The 22,057-nt window shown below is 39.9% G+C and overlaps 3 protein-coding genes across 4 annotated transcripts in view; 2 read left to right on the forward strand and 1 right to left on the reverse strand.

The window, feature by feature from the left end:
* LOC145454808 (solute carrier family 15 member 2-like) overlaps window positions 1-22,057 on the reverse strand; it is a 383,011-nt gene that overhangs the window by 243,726 nt on the left and 117,228 nt on the right. The window lies entirely within an intron of this gene.
* The window catches only part of LOC145454817 (glycine amidinotransferase, mitochondrial-like), a 73,854-nt gene that overhangs the window by 43,081 nt on the left and 8,716 nt on the right, over window positions 1-22,057 (forward strand). The gene's annotated exons all lie outside the window — the stretch shown is intronic.
* On the forward strand, window positions 1,221-21,081 carry LOC145454131 (uncharacterized). Its single transcript, XM_080332154.1, has 20 exons — window positions 1,221-1,356; window positions 1,470-1,533; window positions 4,657-4,695; window positions 5,565-5,815; window positions 6,428-6,586; window positions 6,866-6,997; window positions 7,237-7,363; window positions 8,108-8,290; window positions 8,421-8,556; window positions 9,032-9,298; window positions 9,380-9,494; window positions 9,851-9,981; window positions 10,036-10,208; window positions 10,501-10,648; window positions 10,714-10,872; window positions 15,300-15,468; window positions 15,713-15,898; window positions 17,123-17,273; window positions 18,348-18,454; window positions 18,888-21,081. The coding sequence occupies exons 1-20, from the start codon at window positions 1,312-1,314 to the stop codon at window positions 19,281-19,283; spliced, it is 3,138 nt and encodes a 1,045-aa protein (XP_080188280.1). The 5' UTR covers window positions 1,221-1,311; the 3' UTR covers window positions 19,284-21,081.

Consider the following 22,057-nt stretch of genomic DNA (forward strand, 5'->3'; position numbering starts at 1 on the left):
ACGACAAAACGTGTAGTCAAATTCAAGTCAGCACTACCAGGCAACAAGATGTTGGAAAACAGTCATAAAACCAACCAATTTCAGTGTTGCCACAGACGGCGATGGTGGTGTCCCGCAGCAATCAAACGCGGTGACAGGTAAAGGCTTCAGCTTGATTATAGGCAGCGACTGAGAAGATGATGAATAGGGCATACCTGACAGAGTATATTGTAATTTGTGCTGAACATATTGTAATTGGATGACAAGGACGCACGTGCGTCGTAGCGATTTAGATTACGAAGTAAAATATAGCGGGTATCGTATTTAGGCCATACTCTGCCGTAAACGATGATATTGCGGTTCGGATCTGTTTGGTCAGTATAGGCCTAATCAGAGCCAGTATATATATCATTTCATCAGATCCAAACACCATAATATTGCGATGCAATGAAAAGATAGGAAGGAATCGACAAGGCTTGGAATGGAAACTATGGACACTGGACAGACTTTTTATAAACATACCCATCTTGGTCTCGGAGGTACTCAACTACTCATGAATGAAGTTTAGGCTGGCGACAATAATGAGGGGTTGTTGGTCGCTCTAATCTTTTCCAAACATGCGTAATATGTGCTGATAGATATCTTGAGCTTGCAATGAATTGCTAGGCAGCGAAGATGTTGTATGTATAGGCAACGTTTTATCGAAGATGTGACACTGACACTGCCATCTGTCTGGACAGTCGGTGAATATTCGTAACAAACTTGCCTGCGAAACTCCATGCCTTCGCCAATCACAAATCTTGAGTGATTATCGAACACAAAAGAACTGGCAGATGTGACTTTTGACTCGTTAAGCGCGTATCTTACAAGACCTAATAGTGGTTTTCGAGGGCTTATTTAGAGTTGCTTCAGTCGTTCGCGACGTAATTAGGATGTGTTGTTCATGGTCAGGCCAGGGTTGCGCGAATTTTCGTTTCCAATCGTTTGAGCAGAATATTCTAACCAATGGAGGGTGTCGGTAGTCCTGCCAGGTTGAAAGTTGTATTGACAGTTGAAAAGCTTAAGAAAACTGCAACAAAATGAAGCCGTCCTCGCATATTTACGTCAATGGCCATGTGGTTTGTAATCCATATTAGATTATTTCGAGGAGTTGGGAGCGCTTTTATTGTACCATCATTGTAGAGCACATCCAGGAAATATACGTTTATATCTTTATAACTTATAGCTGTGATCGCACTAATAGCAGACCGACATAATATATGCCGATCGTACTTATTGCGTATGTTGAATCATTGACAACGCTATGAAGTAAAGGAGAAGCAAAGGAGTGTGATGAGGAATATTGAGTTTACAAACAAAGTGTGGAAACTGATAATTGTAAGTGATTATGTCATATATGGGCTATGTAACGAGAATTTATTGTTGGGGTTTAACTCGTATTATGATTGTGCTTGTAGAATTCCAACCAACTCCCGCTTTTATCGTTATAGGTGATGACGCAGCTGATAGGAATTCGAGTTTGTGGATTAATGAATGAACGAGAAATTGAAGATGGTAATACCTTCAATATATATTTTACCGCATTGCAATACTCGATTATAATATGTACCCTACTCGATCAATGACTAGTAAATATGATATATGCTTACCGCGAACTATTTTCCACTGTGCCAATGTGCCGCGAACTATTTTTCATGTTCAAATGGTGCCGCGAGGTTGAAAAGGTCGAGAAATACTGCACTAACCTAACGGATCCTTCGCATCGTCAACAGACTTGTACTAACTTTACTATCCTAGTACGATCGACCAACTACAATTTTGTTGGTAGATCCCTAGTTCTAGTTGTGGATTTTGAAAAGTGAGCGCGGTTCTAATTGTAACTGTGTATTTGAAAATTGAGTTACCGAGTAAACACTTGTCGTCGTTTGGCGTGTATCACGATACCGGTGTTCTGTTGCGCTGTGTTTTTGCAGCCACAGCAAACCCGGCCTGTTCTGGATGTTCACGTGGAAAGCCAATCCTATTACGATGAAATATAAACTATTTGCTGTGATTTAGTTGGTATGTGGCGGATATTTAAAGGGTCGCTAGTGGGGATGGTGTGAAGTGATCCCCGAAAACTTCAGGTTCGTGTGAACGCGAACCTTTTTGAAAGGTTCTGTGTGAACGCGAACGCAAACCTATGACGTCACGTGACGTCATATTGCTAATTCCAACCCTACATTTCAGTGACGTGATAGCCTATATTATTGTACGTACAGTACACGATACCTAGCGCTGACTCGGGTCACATAATGCCACAATGCTGAAGTCCAAATTTACGGGAATACGCGAAAAGTAACGACTGGGGCAATCAATTTGTTATGTTCTTGATCTTGTTTGAACAATAACTCATACGACGAGGTTTCAATATGAAATCAGTATATTATACAGCAGAATAACAGGCGACACGACCCAGAGTTCAGTTTAACGAAAGACGAGTAGACAACAGAATACAGGGTATAAATACGAAGCACGACACACGAGGAAATAATGATTGGCGGTAATTACTAATCCTAGACAAACGATATCAACGTAAAATGCACGAACATAACACAAATGATATGATAATCCCATAAAATCAATATCTTCCGTCGCTTTGCCAGCAATTTCGACAAGGACATGCAAGGGAATATAAGCTTACGGCTTAACGGTCTAGGCCAGACCGGACAATGTATTCGGCGTCTGAGTATTGCTACGCTGATATTGAGCAGAGTGTAAAACGGGCATCTATACTTGGTACCGATATTACCGCATTAACAAGTTATACGGCAGTAGCCAACATCCCAATCGCACCGATTTGGTTTTTATGATACAATAAACACGAAGTCAAGATTGACCCGTACACCTGCTAGATTTTGACAATGTCAAGGTGCATGCTCGATTAGTGTTGATTATTTTGATGCTGCCACCGTCGTGTATAGAGTGGCCCGTAGTTTCAATGCAATAGATTTCAACCGAAGATGTTATAATGAAGAGAAAATTGTAATATATGAAAAAGGTTCACAGTGCAGAACCTACCAAGGTTCGTTTGTGAACCCGAACCTCTAAATTCCTGAGGCTCACACACAGAACACGAACGTGAACCTCGCGTTCACACCATCCCTAGTTGCTAGTTCTAGTGCTAGTTCTAGTGGAGAGTGAAGAGTTGTGAAAAGCAAGTAGTCCTAGTTCTAGTTGCGCATTTTGAAAACCCAATAGTTTATACAAGCTTGTAAAAGTACAAATCGATGATGAGGATTAAAATGACCTTTCAAATAAACCATTTCTCAGACTTCTTTCCATAATATCGCTAGCTTGTGTCTGTGGTGAGCTTGATGGCTGTAACTGAAACTACTTGAATTTTTTTTTACTGGAGTCTGATATCACGTTTACGACGACCGATAAACGATTGCTTTAACGTGATGTCGCAATCACAATTAATTTCAGTGAGTCTTGATTGTCGTCAAGATTCTTCAAAAATCACTCGAAGTCAAATGCTGGCATGTCACCTGATGATAAATGACTCTAAACGAGTGTTCAAGCTTTTGTGTTTTGTCACAAAGGAGTCGCTAATCGCGTAAGTAGGTCAAGGCTTGCAAATAAGAATGTCAATTCTAGAGTTGGGATGGGATCGTCTACTGTTCGGTCACCGTTTAAAATAGAGCCTTACCGATGTCAGATAACTCGAACTTTCACCCCGATATATTCCGCCGATATCCAAAAGACATGGCGTCTATAGTCAGGCGCATTTCCAATATCTCAGCGCATTTTTTGAACAGCTATTGCTATGCTTGGACATGAAATAAGAAAGGCTGCATATTAGGGCTATTCAAAAATGACTTTTTTTCTCAAATCGTACTGGCTACTTGATAAAATTGTTAGGTTACCTAATGTAAGCGTACACACAAAATTTGGTTCAATTCCAGCCAGTAACCTCTTTGCTACAGGAGAAATAAGTTTCTATTTATTATATAAAAATAAATAATGAAAAATTTGAAAATTTTCTGTTCACCCCATGAAAGTGTTAGGCTGTCTATAGAAACGATGCTCAACAAATTTGGTTCAATTCCAACCGGTGGAAGCGAAGTTATTGCGTCAAAAAATTTGAATTTGAATAAAATAGTATTTACGGTGAGCACAACTATAATAAATAAACGAAGAATCGGTCACCGTAAATACTATTTTATTCAAATCCAAATTTCTCGACGGCAATAACTCCGCTTCCACTGGTTGGAATTGAACCAAATTTGTTGAGCATCGTTTCTATAGACAGCCTAACACTTTCATTGGGTGAACAGAAGATTTTCAAATTTTTTATTATATATATATATATTTATATAATAAATAGAAAATTTATTCTCCTGTAGCAAAGCGGTTACTGGCTGGAATTGAACTAAATATTGTGTGTAGGCTTAAATTAGGTAACCTAACAATTTTATCAAGTAGCCGGTACGATTTGAGAAAAAAGTCATTTTTGAAGAGCCCTACTGCATATGGATCATAGTTCTCAGACCCCCCAATTACCATATTGTGAATTGACTGAAATCGCCGATATTTTTACGTCTAATGGCCGATACCGATATTTCTTTCGAAGTGCGATATCAATAGTGTGATAAGAACTCATCGTTATCACAATGTTCGTTGTTCATATTTCAGCCTTAGAAGAATTCATCAAAGTGGACGGAATGAGAATGAGTAAGTCAACTGAAAACTCTTTGGATTTTACTTCTTGTCTAATTTCTGGTGTCCCTGAAAGTGCTACGGGAGAACTGTATAGTGCGGAACGAGCCAGGTTTGCTGTACAGACATTTGCCATTCTTGTGCTTATGAGAAGGAATTCTGCTTTGATACGAATTGGTCTTCATTCAACTTCCTAGTTTTCGTGAATTCAGTGATTGCAAGTCTAAAATAATTTGAAAAAAATGTGTAGCTATGATGTAGCTATGATTCTAATTCTAATCGAATTTAGAAAAAAACTGTGTAGAAATAATTCTAACTGTAGTCTAATTTGAAAAAAGGTGTAGCTATAATTTTAATTTTAATGTAATTTAGAAAACAAAACGGTGTAGCTGTAATTGTAATGCTAATCAGATTTGACATAGATTGTGTAGCTACAATTCCTAATTCTAGTCGAATTTGGAAATAGTGTGTAGCTATAGTTTTGATTTTAATCTAATTTAGAAAAAAAATGCGTAGCAATAACACTCTTGTCTAACTTGGAAAATACTGTGTAGCGCGTAAGCGGTGTCCTATAAAAGCCTAGAAGTGGACCGTGCTAGAAGTCGGTAAATACGGAATCAAAAATAAAGAATATCGGCCTAGTGTAAAAACGCCATGAATATCAAACGAGCCTACAAACTGCGCAGCTATATAGTTCTGGTTCGAATCTATCAGCTAGGGAAATGCTGAAAACTATCTAGTTGCGCCCGACCGGGGCCCGACTTTACAGTAGCACTCTACTTAGTAATCTTTACCATAACCGGGGGATATATATAACTGTATACATATTTATAGTTCCATATATTCCTACCAAAACTTTCATCATCCTCATCAATCCATTGCAGCGGAATACAACTTTTGGCGAACCAACGAAACACACACGGCGTGCGCCGAAATATGCCTGAACGAGAGTCGGATTCAATGCGACAGTTTCAGCTACAGCATAAGCGCTTTCGGGTGCGGGATTTACGAAAAATCTCGCTCGGATGCGCCGGTCGGAGTGTACGGGCCCGCGCACAAGCTGTTAACGGAAGCCGGCGAGGGCTGGGTTTATTACGAACGCAAGTCGGAAGGTTATCGGGTGTTGGAAGAGAAGGTGAAGTGTTACCTTGGCTTATTGTACGGTTGAAGCTAGAGTTGAATATCTTGTAAATCTTAAGCTTCGAGTACACGTTTTGTTTCCGACTGGTATCTCAATACAGCAAACATTGCAATGGTTTAATGTGATACGGATCGCAATAAGAGAACGTAGCGATACAGTGTAGTGGTATAATCCACAGCTGCAACACCAATGGCTTGCGGGTTCGAGTCCGACCGGGGTCGACTTCAGAATTCTTACCTAAATGTTGGAGGTTTATCTAGGCTCCTCCTCGCCATCTCATCCGTGTAAGCGGTGTCTTATAAAAGCCTACAAGTGGGCAGCTACGGAATGAAAATGAAGAAACTTGGCCTGGTGTAAATGGACATAGTAGTCGGCAAACACACATTTTTTTTCAAATTAGACTAGAATTAGAATTATACCTACGCAGTTTTTTTCAAATTAGATTATAATTAAAACAAGAGCATAAACATTTTAAAAATTAAATTACAATTATGTTACCGACATATCTCTTAATTCTAGTTTAATTAGACAAATAGAATTATCTAGCTGTTTAAAGATGGTTTGCAATCTCTAAAATCAAGAGCATTGATGATCTCCCTATTTTAGATGAAAAGAATCCAGAATCTGACAGAAATAGACACGGACGCGGCGACTCACCTTCTCGCAGAATTCACGAATCATCTTGGTTCTGATGACCAAATCGACAGTAGCGGTGACGAAACAATATCTTCTGGCGAGCTTGATATTATAAGCTCAATGCTGAAGGTTAATTGAGTGATATATTCATATTGAATTAAACCCGAATATTTTCGGCAGACACTCGTGGGGGTAAATAGCAACGCTGAGTACTTTGAGTACTATACTACTGTTCTGTCCATATCATTTTGGCTACGGGCAGCGGTTTGTCGACAAATTATTCCTAGTATGGACAATGGACATAGGTTAGATTGGAATAATTTGGCTGGCTAAATCCTTTCATAGTAAATAGTTCAGTGTTATGAAATGATGAAAATTATCATGCAATCTTGATTCGTGTATTTTTAGAAAATAGTATCCTTGAATCCTGTTGCCAACGCGACGCGACAAGTCTCAGAAAAATACGCCGAAGCGTTGATGAACGTCACTGACGCTTTGATGCGACCAAAACACGTCTATGGGTGGGAAAGACTGCAACAGGTTATAGTTTTACACAATGCAAAATACAACAGTAATAGCAGTAATGTGAGATATTGTAAAAGTACACTCGAAATTTTTCGACTGACTCTCATCAGAGCGACATTACTATACCCTTCAAATTGACGAGAGTTCTGTAAATTGGATTGAAATCGGTCACTTTCCTCTCCAAATCTCTATAACGGAAAAATCTAGTGTGCCCATACGGAAGATTCTTTCACTATCAATATAATATTGATCAGGACCCAATGGACAGTGGTGTAGCGGAGGTTGTCATGACAACGGAAGCGGCTGGTCGCGACGTGAGCTCAAGACTGTTATCAGACCCGGGAGACTCCAATCCAATTACTGTGGAGGAAGATGATGTCGGTAAGCTATTGTCAGTTCATTGATAATAATATCATTTCAAAACATCACAAGATTGCAATTTGCAATACAATGAAAGGATAGGAAGGTGTCGAAACGACTTGGAGAAGTCTTTGAAATTAGACGCCCACCTTGGCCTAGCCGATAAGAGGCATGCACACTGGACGGAAAGAAATCAGGGATAACATAAAACTAGCGATGAAAATGAAGGATACATGGGTCGATAGGCGAGGTTGATATGTCAAATCGAGGTCCGGTAACCTTGAAGGCTGCGACTACATAGTATTCGTCCAGTAGAAATTGCCTGTATTTGGAATTGTATGATTCGATGCATTGATATCGTATTCGGTCACGATTATAGGGTAGGCCTCTGTCGGGTCAATAAACTTTTGGAAACATCTGTAATTATTACGAAAGTGTTTAGCACGCCGTTATGTTGATGTAAATCTGAACGAAGTCAAAAAACAAGATGTAGTTTTTGGGACTGTTGATATACAGGGGTTCATATGCGGGCTGTCTAGTTTATTTCATGTCCAATCATAGCAATGGCTGGCTGTAAAGCTGTTCAAAATAAAAGCTCTGAAGTTTTGAAACTGCGTCTTAAGCGAGATGCCATATTTTTTAATACCGGCTGGAAATATCGTTGTTTTCTGTGAAGGTTTTATAGTTATTGGTTTTATCGGTATCGGCGCAAAAATGCAATATCGATCGGTCTCTAATCTAAACTATATGATTTCATTTCTTGAGGTATGTGGTTTGAAATCGTGCATTATCGGGAATCGGCGCCACCGCCGCCGCTCTTAGGTTTGAGCAATATCGCAGCTGAATTACTGGAGAAGATTGCGCGGGTTTGGAATGATCACCAGCAAAAGGCTCATTACAGTTTTCCACGACAGAAGAAACGACCTAGGTTCGGCAGAACAAGAAAAGGTAATTGATTCTATCAAGTAATGACTATTGCTGTTAATGCGTAGTCAGACATAAATTAGCTTGTGTTTTTAAAGTTTTGAGCATTCATAGAAATTATTAAGATTTAAAGCTAAGTTATATTGCTTCACAGCTCAAATTGAGGAAGATTCTCTTTTGGGCGGTGATGTAATCTCGCTCCCGACTGAAGTGTTACGGAATCGATCTGTGGTTACTCATGTTCGGTACAAACTTCTGGAAGACATTATTCCAACACGGAAATATGAAAGGTGAGGGTTATATCCTCGCGTTTATTCAGTATTATAAGCTGTAACCTTACATTCATATGTTTGACTTCGTCTATTGCATATTACGTGCTATACCCTGGAGAGTTCATTCTCAATCATGGGAATGGCATGTTCTGCGCAACAATCTAGGCTCGCTTCGTGCAATGTAGTATATAGAATTAAAATTTGAGCATATAGAAATATTTCCCAAAAAGTTGATTAGAATTGGAATTAGAGCAAAGAAGCGTTAAACAAATTAGATTATAATTAGGCCTATTACCGGCATCTCGCTTTAATTAGTCAACAAGATAACTAGAATTATCTAAGTGTCGATGTCGAAGTCTGGCTTTTGTATCCGATTTAGTGGTTTCCCTGAATGCATGATACATCAAACACAATATACATCAGTGTTTGAGGCTAATATCGGAATTAAGACCTCAAAACGAAGGCTATTAACGCTTAATCTCTCTTTCCACAGTCACGACGATCCCGAGGTCTGCACATACTCGATCGTTAGCTCTGTGTTGACAACTAGCGTACATCCACGGCCACAACTGGAGCTATTCGAAGAATACCCGGTTACCATTACGTTCAGTCACGGCAAGAAGGTTGGATTCGAAGAACATGAAAATTTTGTGGAACCAACTGAGAACTCGATCGAATTTACGACTGAAACGCTTGGAAACAGTAGCGATATGACGTCAGACGTTGAAACGTCACGCACGTGTGTGTTTTGGCGCGAAGGGTTAGCTTGCATGCTGTTATATATAGAACATTATGTTTATACGCGTTTTATCTGCTTGTATATTTCTAAACTATGATGCAGAAGTCATGGTACAGCCGGAGGATGGTCGGACGAAGGCTGCTTATTGATATCTACGAATGAAACTTACACAATATGCGAATGTCGCCATCTTACAAGCTTCGCTGTGCTTTTGCAGGTTAGGAAATGCTATGATAGTATCAGTTTAATAATAACTTTACCATTTCAAAACGAGATTTGTCCACAAATTGAGGACCTTTTGTTACTTAAAGTGGTCCGCGATCAAAATAGTCGAAGTGACCCTGGTCTAAAGTAAAGACAGCAGAATAAAGATGATGGTCGAACAATGTTACATCGGGCACTATATAGGCCGAGATGGATGCTAGATTTATGAGACAGTAACGGGTAGTTTTGCATCCTCCAACCAGTTCATTACATGGGATCGTGTCTTGTGTATCGCATTGTACATTGTATATCTTGAGCGGATGAAAATATATAATCCAACGATTAAGTTATAGAAATATTACTTTCTAGATGGTTGTGAGGGACAGTGGAGACCAATCTACCAAAACCCACCGCCGAGCGCTTAGCTACGTGTCCTACGTTGGATGCACTTTATCCTTAGTGGGAGTTACAATCATGTGCATCACATTCGTCATGTTGAAGTAAGACCTTAGAAATTTCACGCGACATCCAAAATTACAGCATTTTTCGGATAGATTCCACACAGAAAATATGAAGATTCACTTCAATCTGGGAGTAGCTGTTGGTGCGGCCGATTGCATATTCATTTTTGAAGAATTTGCGCAGAAAGAGCGCTACAGCTGCGTAGTCGTTACTATACTGCTTTACTACACCAACATGGCAGTGTTATCTTGGATGCTGATTGAAGGTACATTGCTCGTGTCTATTGACTGCATACGTGTACAGAATTGTAGATGAATCATCGCAGGCATGGGCTTGTGATGCCACCACTAGGGCTGCACGAAATTGAGTACATGAGTGATTCCATTCTGAATCGAGGCGAGTATCACTAAATATGACATCGTAACAGTGTGCATGATGTTGAAAGTTGAATTATATACCTTTTATGTGACAACCAAGAATATAATGCCAGTTATATCACATCACATAACAGGTGATTTTGTATTTGTTCGACCATTTTATGGATTTTGCATTTCCAGGCTTATTCCTGTATTCACAAGTCGTGGTCGTATTCGTGTCGGCTCGTCGGTGGGTCCGCTATTACGTCATTGCCGGATGGGGCATACCCGCCGTAATCATGGGGATATCGATGGGTATTTTAAATGTTCAACTGGGAAGAAATCGCATGTGAGGCTTTCCATCAAACAAATTAGGCCTATTCAATCATCTGTTATCTTTCGTGTTCTTTTTAGATGTTGGCTGTCGCCTGCTGATAATTCGATTTGGGCTTTCGCAGCGCCAGCCATATTTGTTATCTTTATCAATTTCGTGATTTTGATATCTGTGGTTCGTGTCATTGTAGGCATTCAATCGGTACAGCAGCATAACGGCGTGAAAGTAGACCGAGTCAAGTGAGTGTATAGTAGCCCATATCACACCCCGAGTAGGTGATTTTTCTCGTTTTCCCCTTCCCAAATGACTACAACAGTGGTTCCACCAGGGGTGACAGTCTCAGGGGCTCCCCGGAGGTCAAGACACACACTATACCTTCAGCCGTACATATGGTGTGATGACAAACCCGTCTTGGTCATCATTGGCTGCTGGCAATTAGCCCCGATTAGTAGTGAATTTTCACTGTTATGGTGTAGTGTGCAGTGACGTATGTAGCGGGTCATTTTGGATCGAAACCACTCGCACTTTTTAAATGCCGATATTATCTCAAATTTTATAAACTCATTTGCAATTAGGCAATTGGCGTCACGCTATTGGGTTTCGATTGATCAAGTGCAATGACACTCTCCACGATGAAGCCTCGCATTTATGAACTGGCATATAAAAAGGAACAGCTGAAGTCACACCTAATTCCAATAATTATTAATTATAATGTTTTCTTCGGTTTGTATGAAAATCTTATTTTAGTGGTTTAAAAATGGTTTATTTTAACACTGTGTTGATGTACAGTTAATTTCGTACACCAGTAATCCCGAATCCAAAATATGGTAACCTTAATATAAAGCATTAGTCGAGTTGAGATATAGATTGATATATATGCATATATGTATGTATATAGATTCGTCAGTTCCCACAATAGTTCACAATTAGAGTTTCTCATCATTTATTCGAATTAAAGTTCCGTTTCGTAGTGCTGTAACAAATGCGAGTTCTCCCTTATTACACGATATCTCTTAGCAGACATGGGGTAATCGTGATTAGTAATCGTAATCGATTACGACGATTACATCATTTTCAAGTAATCGTAATCGCAATCGATTACATTCGAAAAAAATCCGAAGTAATCGTAATCGTAATCGATTATTTCACATATCTAATCGATTTCTTGGTGAAAGAACGATTGCTTTTTGACTGAAACTGAACAGTGAACAAGGAAGAGTGCGAACTTATACCATTTTATTTGTAGCAGGTCGGCTTTTCAAGCGCCGTTGCTAATTATCACGTCACAAGCAGTAGCTTTGCTCTTCGATCACTACGCAACGAATTATCCACACATAGTAAATAGATATCCAATGAAGGCTATATGTATAGTCGTGTGATTGTAAGAATCTTCGGCATGCCGTATATCAGGTTAACAATATACTCCATACATATCCACCTAACAGCATAATAATAACCACTACTCTGCCTAGTTTCAAATGTAACGTTTCTATTGATGTTTGATTATGCAGTTTTACCGTAGTTTTTAGCGAGTAGTAGGCCTATGACCGCGTTCACTGGATAAAGGTTTGAAATTTTGTACTCCTCAAATATTACGATTTCCACATCAAATCGTTACAAATCACCGACTGCTGATATAAATCATAACCCAGCAGGTATTTGCTGTTGCGAGTAAAGGCAGTTCGCTATACAGGTGGTAAATTGATTGTAGGCAATATGCATGCGTAAATGCGTATGTTCATCATTAAACTGCGAGAAATATTATGCAATATTGCAGATTTTATGTTCACTTTATCTTATTCTCATATGCCCCTGCTTGAAACAGGCACCAATCGGTATTTCGCAATTCTTTACTCAACATTTGAACCTGTCGCCATAGCCATTCGCTTATACACCATGTTAGCGTGCGTTGTAGCTGAATCTGGACCGAAACAGCAGCCCCCGTAGGGCTGGGGGCAATTCCCCCTGTACCAACCTTTTACGATCGACCTTGTCGCAACAACTAAAAGACACGTTTGAGACAATATGGACTCGGTGTGTAATCAATAATTATAACATCTTAGGACGGGCCCGTTGATATTATTACTTTGTTGCATGTTGTTAATCGGCAATCTCGCGCCTGCTTTATAGTCAAAAGATATTGCAGTCGTCCAAACGTAGCAGACTAAACTAACGAAAAACATATTTCGTGAGACGCATACACAGATTGTCTTTTCTTCACGGGATGTATCATTTTCCTCTATGGGTACACCGGGTTGCATTGTCCTCTGGGGCTAGTGCAGTGGTTCTCAACCGGTGTGCCGCGGCACACTAGTGTGCCAATTGGACTGTTCAGGTGTGCCGCGAGCAAATGTGGTAAGCTATGTCGAAGTATAACAAAATTCCAAATTTTGAGTGTGTCATTGTTCGTTTTTCTATTGAATTTAACCGATCACGACACGCGATGCACAATCCGATGCAGTGAAATGATATATAAGGATGTCGAGGCGACCGTATCTCAATCTAGCATCACAATCTGACATCCCTATTAGGTCATGGATTGGGTCTTTCTCTGGGCTTTGTATTGTAAAGACGCTCTGAGCACAGCAACGTATAGGGGCGGAGAATCTAATAAATCTGCGATTCTTCGTAACTTGCTACTGTGTACTGCCATGAATCAAACTGGGGCCTCCACCGTCAATGGGTGTGATACGCTAGTTTGCCCACGCATAGTAGCATTTAGGACGGTGATAATTGAACTCGGGCAAATGGACCATGATATTTACGTGTGGCCCAAGTGTTCACCTTTTACTTGTCACCCCCATCAGAACCGGATGCAGAACAGGGACATGACGCAGGTTGATGACCTTTTTCTGTTCCTATTTGTAGTCGTATTCTTGCCATGTCTTTATCATCGATAATCATTTTACACCATGCCGATATTACTTATTTTGATTCCTGAGATGCCAACTTATAGCACGGCCCCCACTTTTTGTAGGACACTGCTTTTGAAGATCGGAGGACGAGTAGGAGTCTACATAAACCTCCAACACCTAGGAAGGCATTCTCACCATCGAGAAATGAACTCATTTGGAAGTGATGTTCACGTTTACAAATTAGAATTACCAACATAGCCATTCAGATTGCGATTGTTAAGTAGCGTGCCTGCACTGGAGGTAAAATGTAGGCTCAGGGCGCAACGTTATGTTGCAGGCGACAAATTCGAAAATTGAGAATAAAGTTAATCAAATTATATCAGTTACAAATTTCTCCGCCGCTGAGGTTTATTATTCCGGTTTGTTGGAACTACAATTCAACTGTGGGTGGCTGCCAGCAACACTATTGAGGTATACTATCCTCACAGGTGCTAATACACGGTCTGCGTGGAAATGCGATTGACATCCATGTATACACTTCTACGCCTCTGTATCTGTTAGTGGCGATCGTGATTGGACTCTTCGATGCGACGGTTAATTACATCGACAATGCGGTAGTGGGCAAACTTTATATTGCCAAGCCAATCTCATGAAATTAAGCTCAGCCGGAAGTTTAAACGAGATCTCACTAGGCCAGTTATGTGGTAACAAAGGTGATAGCGGATAATTCAAAACCTCACACGGAAGCGGAGAGAGTTCTTCTTCCGGTCTGCAATAAAGTTGTAAAGAAATCTTTGGGAAGAATTGTAAACGATTCCCATGTCTAATGATACCATTCGCAGACGTATTTGTGAGATGTCCGCTGAGATAAAAGAAAACTCAAGCAGAGAAAAGCCTAGTTGAGTGCTCCGAAAAGGTATAAATAGCCTACTTCGTCAGTGACCATCGCTGTAAGACTATGGTTGCTGCTACACGTATTCTGGTAGTTTGCCTGTGCCGTTAGTCAAAAGAGTCCGGAACCACTGTGCTAGTGTGCCGCGAACTATTTTTCATGTTCAGAGTGCGAGGTCAAAAAGGTTGAGAACCACTGGGCTAGTGTTACGATAGGACTATTCGTCGCACCCGTTCAGCGTCGCTATGGACAATGGACAGTGGGCGCTGGACACATATACTTAGACCATAGCAATTTACAACGTAGCTACGTTGTAAATTGCTATGCTTAGACGGACGTTTCGGCCAAGATCTTTCTTTGGTAGCACATGTTAGCCATATGTCTTGGTGTGTCGTGGCGCGGTAGTGGTCGGCACCAAAATGTCGAATTCTATCAATTATGCGTAATATTTTATTGATGGGGAGGGGTATGCATATTAAAATCAAGATATCTAGCGACATGAAATCGCGAAGCGGGAGGAAAAATTTTCAAGTATATGGTATATAGTGACGTAACAAGCGAATGATGTCACATTTAAGAGCAAAATTGTTCTCTCACGAGGTCTTTTCATCGCAAGTTATATTGTGTTCCAATATGTCTTCAAAAATAGGTTATAAGAAGCAAAAATAAATGTAATCGTGGGTAATCGTGATTACTTTTCAAATGTAATCGTAATCGTAATCGACTACTTCCAGATTTTGCTGTAATCGTAATCGTAATCGCGTGATTCCGAAGTAATCGTAATCGCAATCGATTACATTCATAAAGTAATCACCCCATGTCTGTCTCTTAGTGAATATGGGCTCCTGTGTTGCGATTGCGAATAAGCGCAATATGGATTTCTAAATAGTCAAATATTTTTGGTTCTATCACTTTTCAGAAATGCTGTAAAAGGCAGTATCTTTCTGTCGCCATTACTCGGTACTACCTGGCTCTTCGGGTTGTTATCCCTGAGCGAAGAAACTCTATTTTTTGAATACCTATTCGCCACCACCAATTCCCTGCAAGGGTTTTTCCTCTTCATTTTTCACTGCGTCTGTAACTCTGAGGTAAGTCCGTCTAATCAACGATTTTCCAAGCGCATTCATCCGAATCCTATGCAAACATTAGAGTATCTGGTTGTATTAAGTTACCAGTAGCTAGTCATTGACAAAGTTCGTCCCATCAGGCACTGTCCGAACGCAGTCAATATCGTATCATACGTTTACCTTGATTTATTAACCATATTAAAGGACGACTAGCATATGTGGAGAGACAACTGCATGGTTATCTACTATGCATAAAACTACGCAGGTGAGAGCGGATTTAGCTCGTAAGAGAAGGCGTCAATCGCAGTCCTGGCTTTCCGGAGCGTTCGCCGGACTCAACGTCGCATCCGGGCTGAGAAAGTTCAGAAACAGCATCAGCTTTGATTTCGCAGCTACAAGTAATTCTACTTCGGAACAGTCCGCAGACAAGGATTCAAAATATACTCCGAAGGTGCGTGGACCAGAGGTGGTCTGTAACGCAGTGCCAATACTCTTTGGTATAGTACTGAACAGAGGTGGTCAGTAACGAAGTACTTCTTATTTTTGGAAGTACTCGAGTAGTTTTCCTCTACTTCTGGTAATTGCTCAAGTAGATCTGATTTTCTCTACTTCTACGTCTACTTCATAATATTTGGTGATCTACTTACTTACTTTTCGCTATTTTCAGTTTGTCAAGTGGAAGTAGTTTAATCCCCCACACGCGAAAGACAGCCTGAGGAATTTCGGGGAATTTGGTTGCGCTTCATGCCCAATAGTTATGGTGTGACAAATATGTTTTCACGAAAGTAACAGTGAATATAATTTAGGTACCGGATTGGTTGGTTCCGCTCACACCGCATTTTCGCCCATATCAAATATTTCATCACAGTAAATATGGCTCACATAACGTTTGAAACTGATGTTTCGCAATCTAGCAATTGCCTCTCATATCGTAATCTAGCAGCCAATGACGTGTCCTGCTAATCTGGAAAGTCTGGATTTTTTTAACGTTACACCTGTTTTAGCAGACCACCATTGAGACTGTATGGACAAAAGCCATTAAATATATTTCCGCTTTTTTCGGATCGGTATATGTATTTCATTTTCAATTCCGAGCATCATACTTTGAGTTCTAATTACTTTCAGATATTTTTTTTCTTCGCTACTTCTTCTACTTGAGTAGTTTTCTTGACTATTTTGATCACCCCTGGACTGAAACAGGTTTTGCCTACGGGCACTACGCTTATAGTCGAATCTTCAAGTGGGTATGTTTTAGAATGCTTTCGCTTACACTCAACAATTGTGCAAAACTGGTTACTTTTTATGATTTGTATTTTGTTAATCCACGTAGAAACTTGTTTGTCAGCCCTAAATATTACCGGACACAATCTGACATATCGACCTCGCCTATATACCGACACATGCAGCATTGATTTTTGTCGATTTCACATATGTTTTCCTTCCTTAATTGCTGTGCCAGGGGTTTCAAACACGAGGCCCGCGAGTACATTTTGTGAGGCCCGCGACGGCATTTCAAATTTTCAATTATTCGACTATTTATTCAATTTTCAGATATCTTTTTTAGATTTGTGAACCTAAAGTTTATTCATTTAAAATGCTTGTTGTTGAGGTCTCCTTCCCATTCAACTCAAATTTTCACAATTTCGCATCAATTACACCATTCCTTTTTCATAAGATGGCTGCAATCTCGGATGAATCGTCGTGCCAGAAGGATCTGGATAGAAATTGTGACGACGCTGATGATTTCCCACACGCTGCCGGAGATATGACACCGGAAATAGTTTTGGAACCGCGATCTTTGTCCGATATCTTACAACGCCAACCTGGTAATTGTTAGTTCATTCATTATAACAAGAGTCATACCGATTATAATCGGTTCGTCGATAATGCCGAGTAGCAATGTTCCCTCTAAGCTTCGCACGTGCGCAAATGCGCAGTGCTTTCACGGTCTCTGCGCACAGAGAATCTAAGTTGCGCACAAAAAATCCGGAGTTATGACCTTTTTTTAGTCGCTACGCACTGTTTTCCAAGGGTCTGCGCAGTGAGTTGGTGAGTGGGCGCAGACCCGTCAAAAATTAGAGGTAACATTGCCGAGTAGATATCCCACTTTGAACGACGTAGCCAAGGAGCTATATAATTTGTGACTGATACATTGAGAATATTGATCTATTTTTTAGAGCTTGCAGGCAAAGGTGGTCAAAATAGTCATTGATATTTGATTTACATCGCCTAGGCCCAGGTGGATATCTGAACTCAAAGACTACTCCTGGTCGTTTCGGCATCTTCCTATCATTCATTGTATTGCTGTCTTGTGATGTTTTGAAGAGATTAAATTTTATGAATAAACTTGAACTTGAAGTAGAAGTAACGTAATTTTCTACTCTAGCACAAGTAGAAGTTGCGAAGTTCCGGGTTAGATATCGGTCTTATGAGGGTCGGTCGGGCCCTAGTAATTGTAATGACATTTGCTTTATATCGCTACTCGCGACTGTACCACCGGCACCATCCATTTATCCGTATCACCCAGTGACGTGCGGTCAGGGGAGTGTGACAAAATTGTGAAAACCTTCGATTATTATGATATTTTCCGTCGATGTTTCTGAGTGACTGAATTTGAACATTTTTTTTTCACCAACATCGACAATTTTCATATTTATTGTTCCTAAATACAGCGCGAAAAGTCAGGTGAGTCACGAACGGGTCTTGTCTCATCTGCGACAATGCTATTCATCATAAACAGCTCAGAATTTCCAATAACTTGTTACAATCAAATGCTATTGACGCACTGATTCCCAAAATCCGATTATTGACAGTTTGTCACCAGTCATGAACCCTATCTCACGTTACTTGTATCACCTTATAATTACGTATGCCTGTTAAAATCGATTTCTTATTTTCAGAGAAATATGGTTTGAGCGTAATCAAACTACCCCCGTTACCATCTATGCCTGCGAAAAACGACGTCATAATCTCGGGAAGAAACAACAGAATATCACCGCATCATCTCGTGAGTTTGAAAGCCTTTTACAACCGGATTTTAATACATTTATAATAAAAAGGTAGTCACATCCTTTGTATAGGCCTACTTAACAGAAGTAGTGGCGGATACTCGTCAGGGGCAATCGCCAGCAACTAAAGTAGAATTCAAAATAATATTGTTTATCAACTATCGTATCACATATGCAAAGTTATTTGGAATTATCTCCCAGTTGTTGACAATTATCCCTGACGAGTGTCAGCCAAAAACATTCGGGCTTATTTCAATTCAATACATGATTATACTATTCAATTCTAAAGTTACAAGAAATAGGCTATATAGTGGGTTCTGCTGTTGCTGACGAATACCCTGGTGAGTGTCAACCGAATATTTCGTCTTCATTTCACTATTCCAACTTTAGAAAAGGATATATCCGCAAGCAATAACAATCTTACATTGGCAGGAGATTACCAAGTCAAAGGAGCGGCGAAGGAACAGAAAACATAATATTGAAGGAAAATCTCGTCACCAATGCCCTGACTTATCTCTTGATGATTATAATATTGAAGACCATGAACTCGGTAATAATCATGAACCAGGACGCACTTTATATGCTGACGAACAAAATTTCTTTGGTGATAACCCGGGACGCCCTGATACTGTCGCTGGCCAGCGTTTGCAAGGTTCTGAGAGTAATGTAAAAGATATAGCCATGAGCTATGACTCGGGACTGAACAGTATCGAAAACGAATCGCTGTTTGAGGAAAACCAAGAGATGGAGAATATAACTTACCGAAATGACGCTTACAAGGATGGTTTTCGTGCTAGAATTACCGCATGGGATCATGAACACATATAAGGATCGACGAAGTTCACGATATGCTACTGATGTACTACATTATATACAAGTGTACATATGAAGTTAAGTTGCGTATTGTATAGTGTGCTTATATACGTCTTCCCTACACCATATTACCAGTGATTGATTTTATGTTTTCCTAACCGAGAGGCGACTATAATGAAATAGGAAAATCGTTTGTATATTATTATAACTAGGGCTGCATTCAAAAAATGGTATTTTAAAAACAGTTTGTTTAATACATGTGTCAAACAGCTTTTTAAAACATTTCCCTCTTAAAAAGAACAAAAAAATTTTTTTTTTTCTAAAAGTTGTATAATTATGCCATTATATGTGTAAATAACATGTGGTATGAGCCTATACGGACGATTTTCACGCGACATAGTCTACGGAGGTTAGTTGTCTATAGTTTAAGACAGAAGTCGGAAGGCTTTTTCGACAAAGGAGCCATATTTACCCTCATTTTCAATTGTCAATGTCAATCAACTGTGACGTCACCATTAACGATTCGTGACGTCATGACTAATGAAAAAACATGCTTTAAACATATTTGTTTAAATTGATTTTTGTTTTAAATGCAACCCTACTTACAACACTTTGGTTTGGTGTATAAGCTCACTTCGCTATTGAGCCTTCATTTCCGTAGTATTTCCCATTGCCATTTCTACTTCTTCATATCTACATAAAGGTATATCTAGATATATCTGATACATATGAATACATTTTGCGTATCTTCAACTGCACCCTGATAAGTTTTTGCATCTCCAGACGACTGAACCCGATGGTAGGCTGCATAATGTATATGTATAGTTTTCGCTTTGTAATGTTTTAAAAATTCAAAACCGTGTTGGAAGTAACGACGAATCCGGCAATAACGCAGTTGTTAAATAACTTGAAATAAATAAATAAATTAAAACAGCCGAAATGACAACGAAAAACTGGCTCAGCAGCACAATTAAGGTGCTTCGCATATAGTCTTGAGCTATTTCCTACTACACAATACATGAAACCGCGGAGATAGAAACAATGTTACAGACCAGTGAGGGTGCTGTTGGTACTCTTCAACACTCTATTCCTATCAAAGTTACAATACGGAATTCTTTGTTGGGGTGCTGCCTGCAAGAATACGATTGACCCACTGCAATTCAACATCGAATAATTCGTATCATTGCCAAAGCCCCTCGGGGGCCTGGATGTGCAACTGACAAATCGCTTCTCAAAAGATTTGGTGTTCTAAGCATAGAAGATATGAGGAAGCTAGAAATTGCCAAGTTTATGTATCAGTTCCATTGCGGTCAATGTCCCTCAAATGTCAACGGCTACTTCCCTTCGGAGTCAAAAGCGCACAAGTGCAGCACACGCGCGTCAACGAAGAACAACTACCATATGATCAGGACGGAATACAAGAAAACGTATTGCTCTATCAAGTATGCCGGACCCCAATTGTGGAACAGCATCTCGCCGGCTATCCGACAGTCGTCGAGCATGTCCGCATTCAAGTCGAAATACAAGCAAGTTCTTCTAAATCAATACTATCCAGCCTTCAAGATTACCGGACCACGACCTAACATCGCCCTCCTCCACATGCCCCCTCATTTTGTCGATTGCGTCTTATATTCTCTGCATTACTTTTCATTCAGTGTGCATGCCTCTTCTTTACTTCGCCTAGGCTAAGGTGGGTGTATGATCTTAAAGGCTATACTCCAAGTTGTTTCGACACCTTCCTATCTTTTCATTGTATGGCAGTCTTGTGATGTTTTGAAATGATGAAAATATTAATAAAAACTGACTGACTGACAGACTTACCAGCATTTGGGGTTTGCGAGTAGGCATACTTGGTAGACACGTCATGGCGTTGTAGTACATAGTTCGTTATTATTGTGTATAAGCCTGGTGATTTGGATGCAATTATTCTAAAAAGATTTTTTTCGGGGCAATATCGTATCACATCTCACTCGATGTGTTGGCGGTAATTTTGAGGGAGCCAGCTCACTGATATCGGTTATAAAATACGTGGAACCGCGTCTGATATAGTTGATATCAATCGAAGTTGCTTGACTCAGGAAAACACGTTCCAAACACTAGCTGTCTAACGTTTTACAACTTGGATTGCATGCTACAGGAAAACAATCCCACGGTTTATATAGTAACAAAATCCCCTCAATGCAGAAAAACGACCATTGTAATGGAATTTATTATCCTTCATTAGTAATTACATATTTATAACCAGAGGTGGTCAGCAAAAGTACTTCTACTTTTTCGGAGTAGGCTACTGAAGTAGGTTTCGCCGACTTGCATAGTCAAGTGGTAATGATTTTAAGACTATACTTCCATACCGCCCCATAACAGTTTTCTATGCTCGTCGTTAATTCTACTTCGACTCAAGTACCAACATTGCCTACTGTAATGAGATCTGATTATATTTAGCAAGGACCTAGAATGTACTGTCCGATTTCACAAAACAATGGCACAGGGTATAGGGAATCTCTCTCGAATCTCACTATTATTATAGTTTTGACTCGAGTCAAGTCGAGTCATTTTCAATTCATCACCGAGTCAAGTCCGAGTCCAAGTCAGCGAACAGGCGGACGAGTCCGAGTCATGGCATTATGACTCGAGTCCGAGTCCAAGTCATTGTGTTGACTACTCAGTCTTCAGTTGAAGTGTTGCTAAATCCACTTTTTATAACTCTGTTTAGTGCTATCGAATGGTTCGCATTTATAATATATACTATATAGTTTTTCTCGCCTTTAACAGTTTCTGGTCGCATTTTC

This window comes from Botryllus schlosseri, chromosome 13 (assembly GCF_051294905.1).
Source record: "Botryllus schlosseri isolate E-star chromosome 13, Bs_hap1, whole genome shotgun sequence".
Classification (NCBI taxonomy): domain Eukaryota; kingdom Metazoa; phylum Chordata; class Ascidiacea; order Stolidobranchia; family Styelidae; genus Botryllus; species Botryllus schlosseri.

Excerpts from the sequence above, each read along its gene's own strand:
- LOC145454131 (XM_080332154.1), top strand. The coding sequence starts at position 1,312 with ATGAGGAATATTGAGTTTACAAACAAAGTGTGGAAACTGATAATT. Across the intron at positions 8,291-8,420 it reads GTTCGGCAGAACAAGAAAAG|CTCAAATTGAGGAAGATTCT; the intron begins GTAATTGATTCT and ends ATTGCTTCACAG. Across the intron at positions 17,274-18,347 it reads TATCTTACAACGCCAACCTG|AGAAATATGGTTTGAGCGTA; the intron begins GTAATTGTTAGT and ends TCTTATTTTCAG.